Below are 21,340 nucleotides of genomic sequence, written 5' to 3'. Positions count from 1 at the left end.
AACCACAGTTGGTTGGGGGCCTGGTTCTATTTCACTTTACAATACTAAAGTATTGAGTAGTGAGGAAGGTGTCCTGAAAGAAAGAAAGAAAGAAAGAATCTGGCTCACCCCTTCTCTCAGCTTCCCCTTTAAGAAGCGGTGCTAGCGGTGGGAGTCTCCCGTCCAGCTTTCACACCTTGGGTGGGAAAGGGAGGCGGGACCTCTCACCTCTGATTGACGGGCCGCCAACATCAATGGAACGTTGTGTATCCAAACCGGGGGGCCGGCTGTCCAATCCAGCGGCGCGCGGGCACGCTCTAGAACGCCGGGCGGCCAATGGGAGTGGAGCGAAGGGGGGGAATGTTGCGATGTATCCAACGTGGGCTTGAGACGAGAGCTGCGCTCGGGGGCCGGGAACGCGATAGCGGCTGCGGGGGGCTCGGGCGGCAGCGGCCCGGGGGAAGCTCGCGGGGATCGGTGCGGCTGGCTGGCTGGCAGGGCTCGTCCCCGGCCCGGGGCCGGCAGGAAGGGGGCCCGGGAGCGCGAGCAGGGGGAGCTGCCGCCGCCGCGGTGGAGGAGGCGGCGCTGCCCGTGCGGGGAAGCTGCCTGAGAGCGCGGCATCGGCCCACGCGGGCAGGGCGGGCGGCGATGCAGCCCCCGGCGGTGGCGGGGCAGCTGCGGGACTGAGCCCCGCGCCCTGGGCTCGAGGAGCGAGCGAGAGACCGGCGGGGAGCGGGACGTGGCCCGGACGCGGGGACTGAGCTGAGCGTTGGCGGACCCGCGGGTGGGGGGCTTGTGCTGTTGCCGGCGGCGCTTTAGCGGGGAGCACGTCGGTGCCTTGATTTCCCCACCCCCCGCCTCGGCAGCGGAGCCGGACTCTGCCATGCAAGCGCCCCGGGGGGCGGCAGGGCGCTGACAGGCGCCGTCCCGGGGCGCCCCGGGTGCTGCAGTGACTCCGCGCGCGGGGGATGCAGCCCTGCCCAGCCGCCTGCCTTCCGAAGCAGCCGTAGCAGCGACTCCCGGTCACGCCGCCTCCCCCCCTCCGGCAGGACTTGTGCAGCGGAGAAGCCAGTCGGCCATGGCGCAACTGGTGGCGCGGGGAGCCTAGCGCCGGGCCCGCCGATCCCGGACCGCTTGCTGGACACGCTCCGCTCAGCGCTGCCTGGGACTGGCCTGGTTCCGTGCCGCTCGCTCCGCTTTGGCCCCCGGGGGGCAGCGGGACAAAATGGCGCGGCCGGTCGTGGGGGCCCCGCTGCTGCGGTCCGCTCCTCGTTTGACTTTCCTTGTGCTGGTCCTGATGCGCCCCGGCCCCGGCTCCGGCTCCGAGCCGCGCTGCGCCGCGAGCTGCGCTTGCACCGGGGAGCTGCTGGACTGCAGCCATCGGGGGCTGACGGAGCTCCCCAGGGACCTCCCCACCTGGCCCGTCTATGTGTAAGTCCGTCGGTCTCCCCGGGGTGGGAGCCGGGCTCACCTCCAGCGTTCCTGGTTCCTCTCTTGGGTTGGGGGGAGAGGGGAGGGAGGGTCAAATCCTGTTCGCTCCCTTCCTGCGGTGCCTGAGGTTCCTCCCCCCGCCCCCCCGGGTTCTTGCTCCTTTGCCTGCTCAGTAGGTGATGAATTCACGGGCTCTTCCTTTCCCTTCAGGGTACGGTCCCGCTTGCCACGGACTTCAGCGGGCAGCAGGGTCGGGCCTGATCCTGCAAAATGCTGAGCCCCTCTCGAGAACCCAATGGGAGTTGAGGGATTGGGGGGCCTGGCAGTAGGTCCTCAGCAAATCACAGGATCGAGCCCTTGAAGTGTCCCGGTTCATATCCTCCCCGCCCCCCCCCCATCCTTTAGGCCCTCAACCTGTAAACAGTTATACAGGTGCTTTCTTTTTTGTGAGTCTGTTGAAGTCCAGGCTTGAGGTTAAGCACACACCTCCCTGCAGGATCCGTGTATTCCTTTGGTGCTCTGTGCTGTTTTTGTGCCAATGATGAATAATAATAATCTTAGAGTTTGCTGTCAGCCATTGACTGGGGCGGCTTTTCCCTATCTAGTCATTGTAGTTGTTGTGTGCAGCGTAGTAGTTGTAGCCCTGTGGGTCCCAGGATTTAGAGACAAGGTGGGTGAGGTAATATCTTTTATTGGACCAACTTCTGTTGGTGATACAGAGCTGGGTGCGGTTCCAAAGCTTGTGCCTCTCACACACAAGTTGGGCCAATAAATTGTAGTTCTTAGCTATTTTACTTTGAGAATCTGCAACATTTCAGCTGCTGATTTTACAGTTGCGTAAGGCCTGGAAAAAACGTCCTTAGTTAAGCACATCAACTAAAAGGAATACTGTTATTACTTTTTTTTTTTTTTTGCTGCATTGTTACTGGACCGGCTTGTGAAAAAAACAGACTGTGTACTCCCTTTGTGTTGAGTTAGAAACTTTTTGGCGTTTCTACAGAGAGTGTTCAAAAACTGGTCAGCGGTGTTTCCTACACATAGGAGTGTGAAGGTGTTAAAGATAAGAGTGACTGTTGTAAAAATGACACAGCACTATCAAGGCAAAGTAGAACACGGTTTGCACAGGGTAGTTTAGTTATTAAAGACTTTGCACTTTATGAAAGGTGTACAATAATCCGACTAGGCCATATGGTCTTGAACTCATTGAATTTTTTTTTAACTGTTAGTTTGGTATGCTGGATTCTTTATAAAAAAAAAAAACTTTTTCTTCCAGTTTAATGACACAGGCCTCTTCCTACCATACACGTTTAAAATTGGCTCTTGTGCTTTTTTTGCTGCACAGTGTGAAGTTACTGTACAGATCTCATGTTTCTCCCTAATTCAAATTGAACATTGAAGAGAGGGATGGAGACAAAGGAAAAGTTGCTGTGTAGTTCTCTGTATTACAGTGTGCCTGGATAAATAGAATTCTTCTCAATCTGAACTGCTCCCTCTTCATGTTTTTGTAGCTATAGTTTTAATACTGGATGGAAAGGGTAGGTGAGAGGAATTTTTGTAAACACTATGACCTGGTGTAGATGAAGGCCAAATTTTCTAACTTGGGTGCTAAACTTAGGGCCCTGAATCCATATTTGGGCACCTCAACGAATGGCCTGATTTTCAAAAGTGCTGAACACCTCCAGCTCACCTCACCGTTTCTGAAAATCAGTCCATACATGGATCTAGGTGCTTGAGTTCAAGTATTCAGATTAGGAAATTTTGGCTGAAGCTGTTACACTTTAACACTCAACCATCAGATATTTTTAATTGGGAACAAAGTTACACAAAAGTGATTTTTATATCCTGTATTGTTTGTGGGGGGTGGATACATAGCTTTACTCGAGTTCTAGAGTAGCTGTTTTATATGTTGATTTCAAGTACAACTTGGAAGTAATGTCATGTTAACTTGAAATCAGAATTCTGCTTCTCTCTCTCAAATCAATCTAGAAGGTTAATGCTTCAGATAATTGGCATATCAACCACCATTTACAGTGGAAGAGAGAATAGGTAATATGGTGTGTCTGAGTTTTTACTGAAATAGTACTTAAAGGTAAAAAATGAGTGAAGAATGATATTTCAAATTCGAATAGTTGCCATTTCTTTGCAGCTTATTTTGTAATTTCAGCAACGTCATTAACTATAATTTAACTTGGTAGACTATCTGAAATGATTAAAAGGTTCAGGAAACCTAAGGGGAAAGTTGAGGTCAACTTTGACAATTTATTCATTTCATTTGGCTATCAGAATGCAGAAGAACCTAAAGTGTATGTGTGTGTATACTTACATAAATAAATATCCTTAACTGTTACCTAACCTTTCCGAAATGAAGACTAAGGAGGAGGGGGGAAAAGAGAACCTTGATGCTTCTGTCATTGGGGCTTTTAGGATCTGAAGAGATGTATAAATGGTTGACTATATACTACTTCTGGTTATGTAGATATACTGTACATCTACCAGGAAAGAAAATGGTCATTGATGTTTTTGTGGAGATCATTCAATTTGTTCTGAAGTAGAATTATTTTGTTAGAGGTTTGTTATCATTATGCACTTTTGACTATAGTCAAAGTACCTGTTTTAGATGAGATTATTGGGAGTTATTCTCAGTTACCCTGGTCTTACTGGGTGCAGAATTTGGCCCTTTATTTTCAAAAGCAAAATAACTCCTCATGTACACCTGTTATTAGTTGTACATTTGTATGGTGAAGAGTTCTCAATTCAGCCAAAACTGATTATGATGGCTTCTAATCTCCTGAGCATAATTTCAGAATCTCCATGTTTCTTTTTGAACAAGACAGTGACTTGTCCGCATAAAAAGTGTATTAATAACTCAGTTTAATTGAATTTACTAGTCTGTTTTTACAGACATGCTAATGCCCAGGAGTGTCATTCATATGGAACAGATTTTTGTGTGTTTTGAGTTCAGTTTAAATTTTATTGGTGAAGTAATCACATTCATAAATCTACTGCTACAGATCTGTGGGTTGTTGATCTTTTAACAATTTACACAAAATCTGATTTGTCAGTTCAGCTAATTCTTTGGTTAATAATTAGAATTAGAATTAGAATTTATAAAGTGGGATTTAGCAATGATTTTTGTACTTAATAATATATCATTTTTTCTTTTTTGCTGTCCCTGTAAAATATGAAAAAGCAGCCAAAGAAGCTGAGAAACTTAAATGCTTTGCTCTAAAAGTTATGTGGTTTCTAACTAAAAGAATTACATTTATTTACTTATCTAGATTGGTAACAAAACAAAGCCACCTTTCTTTTCTTTTATGATTTCTACGATAGGTGCTACTACCATAATACAAATAAACAATAATGAAAGCTCGGTTCTAAAGTGCTAGTTAATTATCAACTGGCATTTAATCTATATTTGATTTCTTCTTTAAAATAGCACTGAATGTTGGAAACAGTAATTGTATTATATACAAATGCAATACCTCATTTCATTTTAACACTTAAAAAAAGCATTAAGGGAGGGAAGATTTTAAAAAGCATCCAAGAGATTTAGGAGCACAAATCCTATGGACTTTCAAAGGGGCTTGGGCTCTTAAATCCATGTAGGTACCTTCGGAGATATCCTTCTAAAAGCTTACTCTTTAATTAGTGCCCTTGTGGCTAAGCAATCCTTGGAGTTCATTTCTACTGTATTACAGATAGATTTATAACAGTTTAAACAAATAACCTGTCAGGGTTGGCTTGTGATAGTTTTGAAACCAACTTTATTAAGTTGTATATTTGCTTAACAGGACTGTCAGTATTGGAAAAATGCATTGGCATCATTTGTTGTTTGTTTTTGTTGCCTTTAGCTACTGTAGTATTAAGAGGTTTTTTTGTTCAAAAGCAATAACTGATTTGAAGAAGAGTAATAAACTGTGGCCACTTATAGTTAAGTGTTTAAAAAATGGTCAGTGATATTTTGTACACTCGTACATATGAAAGGACCATGTTCTTTCTCACCACAGTTTTGAGCTTCTAACTGGGAACAGCAATTGAGCCCAAGAGTAAGTTGAAACAGTTCAGCATAACCCCTGAAGTCTGTTTAATAAACCACATCAGTGAGCCACCATGCAAACCTTGCAATTAACCAGTTGCAGCTCTGAAAAGTTCAGCATCTCTGGAAGGAGCTGAAAAAAATCTAAATCCACTGGGTGATCGATTGATATCTCTGCTTACCAGTGTCTTGCTTTGAAGCCTCTTGAGCTGGTTAGACATCAAAAGACGCAAAATAAGTCTGAAGTCTGATTTACATTAGAATATTATCCGTGGCACAAACTTCAGTGCCAAGCTTAGGAACAAAATGCTTCGTGCTCAGAAATGCCAGGTGCAGAGCTCTGAGAACATCAAAATAACTTTGGAGATCAAGCAAAGTGTTATAGCCATTAAAACAAAGTGCTCTCCCTTTTTCATAAAGAATAGTAAAGAATTTATTAATTCCCTGGTTAGTTACTGCCCTGCTCAGAGACACCCACAATTCTTTTCCCAGTTGAATATGGAGTAACTCCAATAATTCCAGTGAATTTCCTCCATAGTTACACTGGGTTACATGGAAGAAGAATTTGGTCCTTTGGTTTATTACTCCTGGGTGAATTCTTCACCAAAATATTAAACATTCTGTGCACAATATTTTAAAATTCTACTTATTTTATTTGTCAAAATAACACAACGTGATCATTCCAGTTTCCATTATTTTGGTAATTTATTTCATAATACCTGTCAGCAAGTATGTCTGTAACAATACAGACAGACACTAAAAAAAGATTCAGGAAATGTTTTTGACAAATAGATTCCGTATTGGGCATATCAATACATAACTTTGAGTAATAATTCATTTAAACTACAATACAGAACTGTATTTCCCGCACCCCTCAGAAGCAGTGCAAGGGCTTTGGAGGAGTCAGGGTAACAGAGGAGCTGAGGGAAGTAATTGCTGGGAAGGAGCCTGGAAGTGAACCTGGAGGGTTGTTGCGTGGGGGTAGGAGAAGTATGGAACAGGTTCTTTTGCGGGGAAGGGATTGTTAAGGAGTTGGGGAGCCTCCCCCATGCAGACCCTGGCTGACCCCTAGCTTCTCCCATTCAGTCAGGCACATCTGCCCTGTCCCATGTGTCTCTGCACCCCCACTCAGCCACCTGTCCCCATGTTGTTCTGCACCCCATTCAGCCCCTCCCCCGGTCTGCCCCCCATTAGCCCTTCTGAGCCCCAGTTTGTGTGACCAACCCCCTCCCCCCCACGCAGCCCTGTATGCCCTGCTCTGTCTGTCTCCTCCTTCTGACCTGCAGGCATGTCACTGTGAGAAGGCAGCCTCTGCTCTCTCCCTATCAGCTGCTCACTGCTAAGGTGAGCCGGCTGTTCTGGCACCAGCTCACCTTACACAGCAGCCCCTGGTGGGCAAAAGGCGTAACTGCAGTGCCTCTCCAGCAGAATGTATTTTTTGTGGTGGGGGAAAAAAATCTTCAGGGGTCATTAATTCTGCACCTGCGCAGTGGCACAGACTTCCCCGGGGTAGTTTATAGGGCAGAATATAATAGCCCAGACTTTGTAGTTTATTGAGCCATTACAACTGTATCAATATGTACGTGATCTAGTACACAGTCTCGTGCAGTTTCTTGAGTGTTTAAAAAAAAATCACGTTTTTATCTCTTCTGTCTTAAATGTGTCAGTGTAACATTATGGTTGTGGTGCAAAGAATGAAATTCAACTTTACAGTTGGGCACTTATGCCTGCGTATCCAGGTGTGCATGAATGTTACATGGATAGCCAGGGCAGAGTATTAGGGGGTGTTAGTTCTATTGCCATCCGTGAAGCTATGACCATTTACACTAGTTGAAGATCTACCGCCCATGAATTTCAGGAGTTTAAAAACGCAGATTACATAGCATGTTTTTATTCAGGTTCAAATTTTCACAGGTTTTTAAAATGTTCAGATTTTGACCAGCTCTACTGAGGCAAGTATATTTTGATCAGTCGTGTAATGATATGCCTGGATTTCAAAGGAACTGTATGGCTCATTTTGGAGCCTTTTATCTCATAGCTATTTATCAGCCAAGGATGATAGTAACAAAAGTGATATAGGTGCTTAGGAGCCTAAATCTCATTGAAAATCAATGGGACTTACGTGCCTAAATGCCTGGGTCACTTAGGGCCAGATTTTTAGGTATTAGGTTCCTAAAGATGCAGATAAGTGCTTAGTGGGATTTTCAAAAATGCCTGGCTGCCTGAAATCAAATGTGCTCAAGCATTTGCATATCTTCCAGCATGGAGTAATCCTGTTCAAGTCAATAGGCACTTAAGCACATGTAGTCCTTGTTGAATTGGGCCTTGATATGTGTGGATCCTGAGCTACCTGTTTGAAGTCCTCGGTGAATGGTGCTGGGTGTGGAAAACTGCTCTGCCATTGCCAGTGGGTTACTTGCTTTCTGGACTTCAGTTGCTCTCAACTAAAATTCTGTCTCCTTTGGAAATGTCAGGAGAGGTGGGGGTGAGGGGAAGAGTTTGTGCTGCTGATTTGACCAAGGGAGAAGAGAGAGATCCTGGCAATTCTTGCCTCCTATGTCTAACTCCTGTCCTTGCTGAAATAATGGAGCAACGATTAAGAAAATCTGACAGCTCATTTGTGCTCAGCCCTTATGCAGCTGTATGGGGTCAGAGTAGGCAGTAAGAAACTCTCTCTTCCCTCCGCTCCCTTCCTTTGTGTAAATCATCCAGAATTGCAGCTTTGGGGGGTGTGGAAATAACTATCTTCTGGGAGCAGAGGGGGTTGTGGAGTAGGGGCACCTATAATATAAACCAGTGGGGAATACGCTGCATCCCTTAACAAATTGCCTGAGGCAGAATGCTCCACGCTGGGCCGTGTTCACTGACCCCAGTGCAGGCCGGTGGCTAAATTCCACAGTTATGGTCCTAACCTTTCCGGAGAATGAAGGAACTGTAATCAATATACAGCATGGGTTTGTCATGAATAGATCTTACGAGAAAATCTTGATTGACTTTTATTAACAGAAGTACAGACTCCAGTGGATGAAAGGCCTGTGGTAAGACTATACATACTCTGATTTGAATAAAGCATCTAGTTCCCCTGAAATAGTTTACTCAGAAATGTAACCTCTAAAGGACGGTGTTCTCCACTGACTAGCCATTTTGTGTGTGGGGTGTTAAGACTATTGTAGATGAGATCTGCGTGTTTGCAGTTTTCATGACAATCCCTGTGTTGTGGAATGCCTCTAGCCTCATCCATTCTGTCGATCAGTGTCCTACAGACTTTGTTTTATAGATGTCACTGCTGCTTGCCCACTAGAATGACTATCTTAACCAGACTTTCAAAACAATTCCTCCTCTCCCGCCTGGTAGGTGGATACTTCTGATGCACAGCAAGGAAACACACTTCTAAATGATAGCTCTAACCCCCTTGAAAGTTGGGGTCTGCAGTGGAAACCCTTTCATGAGCTTAACTGTATTGAGACTAGTGTGATTAGAATGCTCTGTAATCATTTTTGTTGTAATTACCAGTCTTAGTTCATTTGAATGTGTGTGTCGTCTTTTGGCTTCATTGACCACACTCAGCATGCTTTGGACAGATTTTGCTATTACCGAGAGACCATGCTTAGCATGAGCCTGCTGCTGGTCTAGCGGAGCTTTCCTCAAGGTCTTAATGCCTACCCTGCACCAATAAGTGGGATACGAAGCACTTTAAACTCAGTAATTCTAGGATTGGATGTGTGTGGGGAGGGATGTAAAATTTTATATATGAGACTAGGAACAAAGCCTAATGACTGGAACACAGCGATTAAAGGGCAATTCTAATCCCAGCTATTGAAGATGTCTCCTAGCTCAGTGGTTTGAGCATTGGCCTGCTAAACACAGGGTTGTAAGTTCAGTCCTTGAGAGGGCCATTTAGGGAACTGGGGTAAAAATCTGTCTGGGGATTGGCCCTGCTTTGAGCAGGGGGTTGGATTAGATGAGGTCTGTTTTAACCCTGATATTCTAAGAAATGCTCTTTTAAATCTATTACAAGTCAAAGGACTTTAGGACCCTGTGAGAAATGCCCAGAGTACTCCTCCCTCTTTCTGAGAAACTTCATGGCCTTTAATCACTCTGGGCTTTCCCTCTCCACAGCCACTGCAATTCAAAAGGCAAGAGTCCCATACAAAGGGAGCCAGAGCTCAATGGCTTTGTTAATATTCAGTGTCATTTACAATGGGCGCACTTTGAAAGGGGGAGAATGAATGGTTTGGGAGATGAGAGGAAGAGAGACTAAGGAAAAATCCCCAGAGCAGGGAAACAAGCATCCCAGTGGGCACTGGAGAAGTAAAAACGGTGTCAGTTGTTCTCAGAAAAAATATATTATTTTCTTAGCTTGTGCAAACTGTTCTAAGGTTCTGCATCGGGAAAACTGCTTAATCTCAGATGAGTTATGGCTAGAATGACTGAACAGGGAGCAAATCTGGAGGTATGTTGCTGTCTCTCTTAGCCTCATGGAAACGAGGGGAAAACCATATGCCCCGATGAATTGTATTGATTGGGATCTTGGGCGCCAATTCAGCAAAGCACTTCAGCACATGTTTAACTGTAAGGAAGGGAGTAAAATCCCATCCCTATTCCGGAAGGCATTTAAGCACATGCTTAAATCCCATAAGAGGCACTTATGGCGGCTGTGGATTTCTGAGTGCAGCCGTGCCCTTTTCCCTGGACCATGCCTCCCCTGCTCCCCAATATGCCACGGTCCCTGGTAGCAGATTAATTTGGTTTCCAGCTGCTTTGTACCTCCAGGTGGGGTAGATAATCTTTATTGATGTCTCAGTTCGGTCCTGGTTCATTTCCAGGATGTATCTTCCTGTCTTCACTGCAGGGTTGACTTGAGAGATAATTTGAGTGGTTCCTGAAACTTGGGTCAGGTTCACCACCCAACCTCTTAACTCCAGCGCGCTGGTGCTTTTAACATGAATTAGGTGACCTATCGGGGGGATATAAACTGCAGTGTGAGCTAGCATAACTGGTCAGCGGCTTACGCAATTGCTCTGCAGCACTAGTGCTGTTTCACAGCATGGCCGCCCTCACGTGAGGCCAACGCAAGAATGAAGCTCTAGCCGGAGGGAAGTTCACTCTTCTTATTTATCAACCTGATAGGAATGGGGTAGAGAAGACTATTAGCACCTGGCTGGGAATAAGAGGAGGGATTTCACGTAGGCCTTGTCTACACTGGCAAGTTTCTGCACAGGAAAGCACCGTTTTTCGTTGTAACTCCTGAGGTGTACGCTCTACCAAGCCACTTAGTGTGCAGAAACTGCGCAGTTGCAGCGCTGTAAAAAACCCACCCCAACGAGAGGCATACAGCTGTCTGCGCCAGGACTACAGCACCGCGGTGCCAGTGTAGACACCCTGGTCGATTACAGTGCTGCGATTGGCCTCCGGGAGGTGTCCTACAATGCCTGGTCTCGCTTCTCTGGTCATCAGTTTGAACTCTACTGCCCTGCCCATAAGCGACCAACCGTCATTCCCACCCCTTACATTCCTTGGGGAATTTTGAAAGTCCCCTTCCTGTTTGCTCAGTGACGCATGCAGTGGTCTGAGCGCATCTTTCCAGGTGGCCATACCTGTTCCATGCACCAGGCGATCCGCTTGGAGCAATGCCGAGCTGCTGGACCTCATCAGCATTTGGGGACAGGAGGCTGCCCAGTCCCAGCTGCGCTCCAGCCGTAGGAATTATGATATCTATGGACAGATTTCACGATATGTGACAGAAAGGGGCCATGACCGGGACACAGTGCAGTGCGGGGTCAGAGTGAAGGAGCTGCGGAATGCCTACCACAAGGCATGGGAGGGAATCTGCTGCTCTGGTGCTGTGCGCACGAGCTGCTGGTTCTACAAAGAGCTGGATACGATACTCGGTGGTGACCCCACCTCCACTGCGAAGGCCACTGTGGCTACTCCGGTGGCTCGCATACCAGTCGAGACTGGACCGAACCAGGAGGAGGAAATCTTGGACGAGGATGTGGAGACGGAGGGGGACCCAGAGGCAGAGGACGACTTGGAGGTCAGAGCTGCATGCAGCCAGGAGGTCGGAGCTGCATGCAGCCAAGAGCTCTTCTCTACCCCGGAGGTGGCTAGCCAGTCACAGCTGTCGGATCTTGGCGAAGCGCAAACAGGAGAGGAGGCCCCTGGTAAGTGGCTTTGATTTTGGGAATCGCTGAAGCGAGTTGTTGGGGGCAGGAGGGTTGCAGAAAGGAGGCTTGTGTATGTATGATGCGTTTACCACCAAATGTCTAGTCTGCGTGGTGGAACAGGGTGTTGATTACTCCCTCACTTCACGGGAATCTGGCCGAGAGATCTTCACGAAACTCTCATGGAGATACTGGGCAATCTGCTGCCACAGGTTCTTTGTCAGAGCTGCTTTGGTTCTTGCCCCATTAAGGGTAACTTCCCCGCACCACTCTGCTGTCACTGGTGGGGGGTGGGGGGAACCCATTGCTGCACACAGGTGAGTTGCATAAGGGCCAGGGTGGAAGCCTCAGTCTTGGAGAAGACACGGCCTCTGGAAAATGTGGGGACAGGAATGATTATAAGGCTGCCCCCTACAGTGCTGGCTCTCCCCAGGAGCCACGTGCCCAGTGTACAGTGTGGTCCTGGAACACTGATTTCCCCTGCCCTTGCGGTTACTCACCACTTTGGGGGTTTTGTGGGACATGTGCTTGCCTGGGGTCAGCCAGTTAGTGACAGGTATGTGAATAGTGGCTGTGTTTTAAATCACTGAATCGGTGGTCTGTGTGTTGCCAACAGTACTGCTTCTGTAAAATGTTGCATTTTGGCTTCACAGATATGACCTTGGGAGCCCAGCCTCCCTCTTTATCACCAGCTGAACGGCTGCGCAGAATTAGAAAGCGACCATGAAGTACTAAAGAGGACTTTCTGTGTGAGGTCACGATGCACTCCGCGGCCGAAAAACAGGAATTGAAGGAGTGGTGGGACAGCGAGAAGAGGGACCAGAAGGAGAACGCGGCGCACCAGAACAAAGTCACGGAGCGGCTTTTAAACGTTATGGAGCACCAAGCGGTCACGTTCCCGGCGATACTAGCACTGCAAACCAAGCAGATCTGCGCCCGCCCTCCCCTGTAGCTGATATCGCAAAACTCTTTCCCATGCGCCCCTCCAGATGCCGCCATCATGCTCTTATCAACCTCCTGGTTCCAGTCTGTATCCGCTGCATTTCACTCCTGCCCTGTCACAGTCCAGCACTGTGGACTCCCAGTACCCACTGCACTCAACCCCCGTCCCTCTGCATTTTTGCTTTGCTGAAGTATAGTACCCACTGCACTGTACTCCAAAGGAGAAGGTTGGATATGATACCTGGACATACACAAATCTTTAACTGTCCTGGGACTCCCTTCCATCCCCCATCCCCCTCAGCATTGATGTGTTTTTGTTTGTTTGTTTGTCTCTCTCCTCCGGTTGTTCTTTTTTAATAAAATAATTGTGTTGGTTTGAAAGCAATCTTTATTCTATTAACTGAAAACAAACAGAGCCCTTTAAAGCAATAGGCAATTTTCTTAAACCTTCATATTACATCGTCTGCATCAATCATAATCACCTCCTAATATTACAAGCATTGCACTCCTGAGCATAGCAACAAATATTAGTGGCTTTCATCTTCAGATTGCTGCCTCACGGCATCCCTGATCTTTATGGCCCTGTGCTGCGCCCCTCTAATAGCCCTGGTCTCTGGCTGTTCCAATTCAACTTCCAGGCACTGAACCTTGGCGGTCCAGCTCTGAGTGAAACTTGTACCCTTCCCTTCACAAATATTATGGCGTGTACAGCACACACCTATAAGCATAGGAATGTTGTCGTTGGCCAGGTCCAACCTCCCATATAGGCAGCACCAGCGGGCCTTTAAACGGCCAAAAGCACTCTCAGCAGTCATTCTGCACTTGCTCAGCCTGTGGTTGAACTGCTCCTTGCTGCTGTCAAGGTGCTCCATGTATGGCTTTATAAGCCATGGTGTTAAGGGGTACGTGGGGTCTCCCAGGATCATAATTGGCATTTCGACATCCCTGAAGGTGATCTTCTGGTCCAAGAAGAAAGTCCCTGCTTGCAGCTTTCTGAACAGGCCAGTGTTCCGAAAGATGTGAGAATCATCCGGACCAGCCTGCGTTAATGTCTGTGAAACGCCCACGATGATCCACAAGTGCCTGGAGAACCATTGAGAAATACCCCTGGCGATTAATGTACTCAGTGGCTAGGTGGTCTGGTGCCAGAATTGGGGTATGCATGCCATCTATCGCCCCTCCGCAGTTAGGGAAGCCCATTTGTAAAAAGCCATCCACAGTGTCATGCACATTGCCCAGAGTCACGGTCTTTTGGAGCAGGATGCAATTAATGACCTTCCACACTTCTGACAACATGAGTTCAATGCTCGACTTTCCCACTCTGATGTGGTTGGCAACTGATTGGTAACAGTCTGGAGTAGCCAGCTTCCACACCGCAATCGCCATGCGCTTCTCCAGCGGCAGGGCAGCTCTCATTCTTGTGTCCTTGCACCGCAGGGCTGGGGTGAGCTCATCACACAGTCCCATGAATGTGGGTTTCCTCATCCGTTCTGCAGCCACTGCTTATCATTCCAGACGTGCATGACGATGTGATCCCACCACTCAACGCCTGTGTCCCAAGCCCAAAAGTGGTGTTGCGCTGTGGTGAGCACCTCTGTGAATGCCACAAGCAATCTTGTCATAGCTAGTACGCGTGGCGAGATCAATGTCACACTCCTCTTGCCTTTTCAGTTTAAGGAATAACTCCACTGCCACTCATGACATGTTACTGAGAGCGAGCAGCATATTGGTCAACAGTGTGGGATCCATTCCTGCAGACTGAAGAGGCAGAGCGCACAGTACACAAACCGTTGAAAGATGGCGCCAAATGTGGACAGAAGCACAGGGATTACTGAGATGCGAAGCAATGCATCATGGGGAATTTGGGACAGGATGCAGGATGCCCTGCAACCCCCTCTGCCTTCCCACAACCCTTAGCGGCAGAAGAGGAAGAGATGCTCTGTGGGATAGCTGCCCAGAGTGCACCGCTCCGAATACCGCTGCAAGTGTGAACACGCTGTTGTGCAGGCAGCTGACAGTGTGAACACACAACAGCGGTTTCCCTTCAGTGCTCTCTGAGTGGCGCTGTAACTCTGCCAGTGTAGACCTACACTTAGTGTCACTTTTATAGTGTGACTGAACTGTAAATACACCGAATGCTACTCTGTTTTCATGGATTTTGGTTTCGTACCATAACTGGATGCAGCATCTGGGATACGCTGTGGCCTTAGTGATGACATCATTGTCTTTCTTCCATACCTGCACTCTTTCTCGCCTTAAAATCCAGCTGTTACACAAAATGTATCTATATGAAAGGCTCCTCTCCAAATCAGTTGGAGGGTGGGGTGGGGGGCGAAAGGGAAGTGGGGAAGTAAAATAGTCAGTGTCCTGCTCGCGATTACATATAAAACAAGGAAGAAACATTTCATGAATGGCTCAGATCTTGGAGATCCATCCAGATCAATGAAATGCACTGAGGCATGTAGCCTCACGTATCCAGGGGCAAACTGCTTCTATTGTGCCAAAATGTTTCAGGTAACTGGGGGCTGGAGAAATATGCTTTGGAAAGGGGCACGATTTCTCCCTGCCTTTAAAGATGGAGCTGCTGTGTAGCTGTTACTTCAGCCTAAGGACTTTGCAGCCTTGCTGCTTCCCCAGACTCCTGTAACGGTGGCTTCTGCTTCCTTCATCTGGAGTGTACATTTGCACAGAGATCCCCTGTACATGCACAGCTGGGGTTGCACTCCTCCTTCATAGCCTGCCTTGCCCCCTCTCCTTAGCCAGCAACACTGCACAATCCAGCTGTGTGTGAAAGGGCAGAATTTGCTCCTGAATGCAGCTCTGTAGACTGGCTTGTGCATTCTTTATGCATCCAGATCCCCTACTGAGGTCAGTGGGAGTTTTGGGTGCAAAAGGAATGCAAGATCAGGCAATAAGTATTTACACCAGAGCAAATTTTATATACAGTAGAAGTTTTTGAATTCACATTCCTGACTGGCAGATCCATTCCCAAATTACTGAATTTTACAGGTTGGCAACTGACCAAGCAAACAGAAAAGCAAGAACAATGTCATACATCTTCCTTTGTCATGACTCCTCTCTTGGTAGTTCCCATTATTAAGTCATCCTGTTGAGGGTTAACTGAAGGCTGCACTGCAGTTTGAGCATATTGAGTCCTTCAGCCAAGACTCTTCCAGCTTTGGAGCTGTATGTGATGTGTTCCTTCCAGGGTGCTGCCTGGAACTGGGGTACCACTGAGCCCCCTGACCCACCAGCCTGGGCTCCCTCTCACACTGTACTGCTGTGACACGCTGCAAAGCCCTCCAGCCTGCACTCACACCAGCATTCGTACAGGTAGGGACACACCCAGCTGCCGTTACAAGCAGGCTCTCTGACCAGCCCCTGCATGCGAAGGCTACTCCCAGCTCTTCAGGCACGCACCCCCTCTGGAGTATAAACCCAGAATTAGACCGTCTTGCACTGCACAGGGAACTGTACAGCGTAAGCTCATAAAATTTCCTCCTCCCTCAATGTGGAGAGGACTATGCAACAGCCTTCCGCCCCTGAGTTATGATTCCCACACTTCACTGCAACTCACTGGTTTAGATAAAGCAAAAACAAGTTTTATTAACGACAGAAGATAGATTTTTAAGTGATTACAAGTGAGAGCAAACAGATCAAAGCCGATTACCTAGCAAATAAATAAAAAATGCAAACTAAGCATAATATGCTAAATCGATTGGATTCTCACTCTAAGGGATGATACAAGCAGGCTGTATATTGTTAAGGGACAAGCTACACTTGCTTTACAGCTTGGAATCCCCGGGTGTTTCATTCGCAGGCTAAAAATCCCTTTAGCCTGGGTCCAGCACTTCCCCCAGTTCAGTCTTTGTTCCTCAGGTGTTTACAGGAGTCTTGTGTGGGGAGTGCAGAACACCAGATGATGTCACTTCCTGCCTCATATAGCTTTTGCGTAGGGCGGGAACCCTTTGTTCCCACAACTTGGTTCCCAGACCAGTTTGTGGAAAAGTACTGACGGCCCAAGATGGAGTCTAGAGACTCGTGGTCTCCTCACATGTCCTTGTAGAGTCATAGCAGCCATTACTCGGAGGCTGGCTGTAGCGTTCTCAGGAAGGCGCCTCAGGTGGGAGATAAGCTTCTCCTAAGGCCTTTTGTTTTTTCCTAACGGCCCATTGCTGTGAATAGGCCCTTCCCCACCCACTATGTACATCAGGGCATCTCAAACTTCATTGCATCTCAACCCGCCTTCTGACAAAAAATTACTGCATGACCCCAGGAGCCTGCCCAGATCTGAACTGGGGTGCCTGCTCTGGGTTGGGGGGGCCAAAGCTGAAGCCCAAGGGCTTCAGCCCCAGGCAGGGGGGCTGTGACCTGAGCCCTGCCCCCTCAGGCTTCGGCTTCAGCTGTGGGTGCTGGGGCTTGGGCTTCAGCAAGTCTTCGCCAGCTCTGGCGACCCCATTAACATGAGGTCCCAAGCGGCAGTTTGAGAACCACTGATCCAGAATGAAAGCATCTTGTCTAGTGGGTGTTACCCAGGTGTAACTACATTTGAAATACGGGTACATAGTCAATAGTCATAACGTCAGATCCAAAAATGATACATGCATAGAAATAGGATAATCATATTCAGCAATTCATAACCTTTCCAATGACACCTCACGTGGCCTATTTTGAATAAAATATTATAATTATGTCAATCATATCATAATATCACTGAAGAATATGAGCACATTATGTTCTCTTTTTTTAAATATTTCTTCAGTATACTGTCAGCCCATCAGTCTGTAATTTCTGAGAAGTCTACAAGTGTGCTTTAATATTTTCATGGTCCCTTTCTTGTGTTCTGGTGAATGTATCCAGGTATTATGATTGCATTTGTATGGTTGTATTCTCAATTTGAGGAGGAATTTGAGAATGTGCCCTTTGAACTGTCGTCATCTGTCTATTTGATTTTTTTAAAGTGTTAATCAAATTGGACTCTGGAGTGAAATTACTGGTTATTTGCACTTGTGCCATGAGCTGCTTTTCACTCCGTATATGTTGGTGGTTAGCTGAGACTGCTCAATGAAAATTTCAGTAGAAAAGTTTCAAAGAGATTCTTTATGTACTGAACAGCTTTTACACTGAGTTACAGGTTTTATAAAGCACTCTTTAGTGCCATGCATTGGTTGCATTTATAAAATGCTGTGCTACTTGTAGTGGCTGGCTGAAAATCTGAGCCAGCGTTTTAGCAGTTAGGTTCTTTGTGTCTCAGTTTTTGGGTGGTTAGTTTACTGTTGCTATTTGTAAAGAGATTATGATTTGTTTAATCTACAAATCAAAAATATTTTGTGCTCCATTGATGTAATAAAACTAAGTTTGGAAGGCTGCCGACCAGCTGTTATAAACAATCTTTTGTTAAATATAATCAGTTTGTAGTAAAGGCTTCACTTTAAATGAAAGAATGTATTTTTAGATTAATTATTTCAGATTAGAAAACGTAAATCTTGTCTAAAATTTAGAGCATATCCCATGTTTTGAGTTCAACTGGAAATTGTGTTTCAAATGTCAAAGCAAACACCACACCACCTCTGAGACCCCACTCCACCAGTGCAGTTTTGTTCAGAGAAGAATTGTTGAAGAAGGTCTTCCAGGTGGGTAGGAAAAGGGAGTTCGAACTTATCTTAAAACATGAAATCCAGATCTGCACTTCCCCCAGATTCAAAGTGCCTTAGATCCAGTGTTCTAGTTGGGCCCAAATCAAGTACTGGGCAAATAATTTGGGTCCCCCATCTGTTTGTATTTGTTTTATAGTTACCAAATGAGATTGGAGCCCATTGTGTTAGACATTGTATGTACACATCTGCCCTAGAGAGTTTACCAGCAACACTAGAAATAAAACTCTTAATGAACCTGTTTTGAAATACAGCTCCTGCAATTCTGAACATGTTTCGCCCAGCCAATGTAGATTAGGCCATTTTATAAAGACGGTTAAATATCATGTTTTAGGTTGTCTTTGGCCAATATAAACAGAGGTTTGCTGTTATCTGTCATCTAGAATATAGATCTAAAAAGTTTTATGCTTGGCAAATTAGACTGTGTTTATACAATATTTAAAACCAGTTCAGCTGATGCAGTTAGATCTGTAGCCCAGACAGATATCTAAAATGAAACTGTATACTTCCTCCGAGAGCAGGAATGGCAGAGGGGTCGAGAACTCTTGTGATAAATTGCACTTGACCAGAAGTTAGTAAAAGTTATTCAGGTTGTGTCTGGCCACGGAGCAGGAAGGCTGTGTTAGCTGGGTCATGTCTGAAACATGCTAACCGTTTCTGCCTGCTGGTGACGGATTACTTTTTTCTGCGTGTGTGACGTTTAAGAGTTGACGGGGGTGGGGGAGGAGGGAGATAGGGGTGACATTACTGACTGAAGGTTTTGCTCCTGTGCTCACGCACCACCTCCTCAGAAGAGGTAATGGATTAGAGGACTGCTGGTCTGTGAATTCTATCATGGGTAATAAAATGGAAAGCAGAGGAAACTGCCTGGCTGGAAGGCCTGTGAAAAATGGTCCCTTAAATCTATTCCAGTTGTCCAAACACTGCTGACTCTTCCTCCTTTTCTGTGTGTGAATGGAGCTAGTTTGGTTAGTAGGAGATACAGGAGAAAACTGGTTTAAGTAGAAGTTAGCTTGCAGCCCCTCAGTAGCAGAGAAGCCATGGACCTGTGGGGTTGCTGTATTTTCCATGGTTTCATTTAAACTGCCTGAGCCGGGCTGCAGTCTGTTCAGACTTTGGGAGCCGTGAAAGAACACAGGTAAATCTTTCCCAGGGCGCAGTTGTTGGGTAACAGGCGTTGTAAGCTGATGCCAGGGTGTGATTCTCCTAAGCCTCAGGATGCTTACTTAAAGGCTGCATTGGCACTGGAGTAGAAGAGCCCAAGGCAGCTGGGTGTCTAATTGCAGGCGGTTTCAATGGCTTCTGGGTGCCTAGCTCCTTTAGGTTCATCAGCCTAGAGAAGTAACATGTTTTGAAGCATAGGGGAGCAAATGCACTTGTGCACGCATTGAGTTACTGCACCCGCAAGCCTGGGGGTGAGTCTGCCTTGCACCAGCTTGCTACACAGTAAGTTCCCAAGTGGATGCTGCGACAGCTGGCATGAACGTATTACTTGTTGTTTGCAAAGGGAAGGATGTCACTAGACGAGGAACAGAGCAGCATTATGTGTCCTGAAAAATTCTCATCTTCCTCCTTTTCTTCCCCTCCTTCCACAAGCACTTTATCATTTTTGCACCTGTTTTGTGGAGGTAGTTTCATGGGCATGGTCCAGAGCATGAATTTTGACCTCTGCTTACGTGAACGAGTTGGATTGTGCTTGTCTCTCTTACTTATTGTCTGGCATAACTGGTGAGGCTTGTACGTTGTCCAGAATGCTGTGTTTATGCATGTAAGTCACAATAAACCTTCCTCTCCTTATGAACCAGGATGCAGATTCAGATCAGCCTCGTGTTTCATTTGTTTTGGCAAAACGGGAAGATTTGGCCCATTTCAGAGGATTTAAACAAACCACATGATATTTCACTTTGAAATATGTGCCATATTTTTTTGTGCTAAGCATATTTTAGTGCTGTTCCTATCTGTATAATCTGTAAACAATGCTGGGATGTTCACTGTCTCTTGACACAGGCAGATATTAACTACCCGAGTGGGTTTAAACCTTTCTGTAAAATGCAGTTGTTTTTTATGATCTTTTAGATCATATCTATTGCAAGGAGCGAACACATGAACTAAACAATAAAGAAGAAAAATAAATTGGTTGGACGCCCTGTGGCTTGGGAATATTATGTACCAGGAGTTGCATGTTTTTTTTAAATTTTACAGTGATGTAAAGACTCTCTTTTTCCATCCAACCATCCCCCTTTCCAGCAATTTGGCTCAAGATGTTTGGTTTGTTTCACGCAACCTTGCAAGCTGTAGACAAGCACAACCCCAGAAAAACAGCATCTCATCTTTTACTCTGTGCAATCGAAAGCCCATGTAAAGACCCTCCATTGACCTCAGTGGGCTTTCGACCAGACCCTGTGTTCCAGTGGGGAATGAATGCCTGTTGTTTTTCTCTTTGCTCTGCTAGGTTAAAAACATTACATTAGGCTGATAAAGCCGAACCCAGGGAACTTTCTCTCTTCTGTGCGAGTGGGGAGAGGGAAAAGCCTTTTCTGATTTGGGAGGTGGGCTGCAAAGCTGCTCTAAAGCTGAGAATCATCACTCCTAGTTTCCCAGCACTTGTATCTCAAGTGTTAGCACTTTGTGTCCTATTTAACAAGAAACTGACAAGCTGTCTTTTCAGCGAGCAGAGACCTGCACTGAACCAACCTCATCTCCTGGTGTTTTGGAGATCACATATGTTTATCTCTGAGCGGCATGATTTGATCCCAGTGAAATCACTGGGAGCTGTTCCACTGATTTCACTGGGAATTGGATCAGGCCCCGTTCAAGTGGATCTGATATCATTCTTGCCTGATCGGTTACAAACCATATTTTGTACTAGTTCGTGATTTTGCTGCCTGGGACAAACGATTATATCGATTTGTTAGAGTCTGTTCAGATAATAGACTTTAAACAGATTGAAGTAATTGTTTTTCTCATAGGTTTTGTAATGGTACCTATTGGTATGCTAAGCTCTTTAGGACAGGGCCTACCTATTCTGTGTGTACAGCACCTAGCACTATAGAATTTGCTACTTCCAATACCAATAATATTAGTAACAGCAGAATGGGATTCAGTGCTTCATGTATTGTCAGTGTAAAGGCATG

At 46.3% G+C, this 21,340-nt stretch overlaps 1 protein-coding gene across 1 annotated transcript in view; it reads left to right on the top strand.

The window, feature by feature from the left end:
- Nucleotides 1–977: 977 nt before the first annotated feature.
- Nucleotides 978–21,340, top strand: part of LRIG1 (leucine rich repeats and immunoglobulin like domains 1) — a 130,892-nt gene continuing 110,529 nt past the window's right edge. The window contains exon 1 of the mRNA XM_045023689.1: nucleotides 978–1,410. Within this exon, the coding sequence (XP_044879624.1) occupies nucleotides 1,205–1,410 (206 nt within the window). The 5' untranslated portion in view covers nucleotides 978–1,204. The remainder of the gene's footprint in view (nucleotides 1,411–21,340) is intronic.

Source organism: Mauremys mutica, chromosome 7, assembly GCF_020497125.1.
Source record: "Mauremys mutica isolate MM-2020 ecotype Southern chromosome 7, ASM2049712v1, whole genome shotgun sequence".
Taxonomy (NCBI): domain Eukaryota; kingdom Metazoa; phylum Chordata; order Testudines; family Geoemydidae; genus Mauremys; species Mauremys mutica.
The sequence above is the reverse complement of the archived record's forward strand: the minus strand, read 5'-3'. Positions and strand labels throughout refer to the sequence as shown.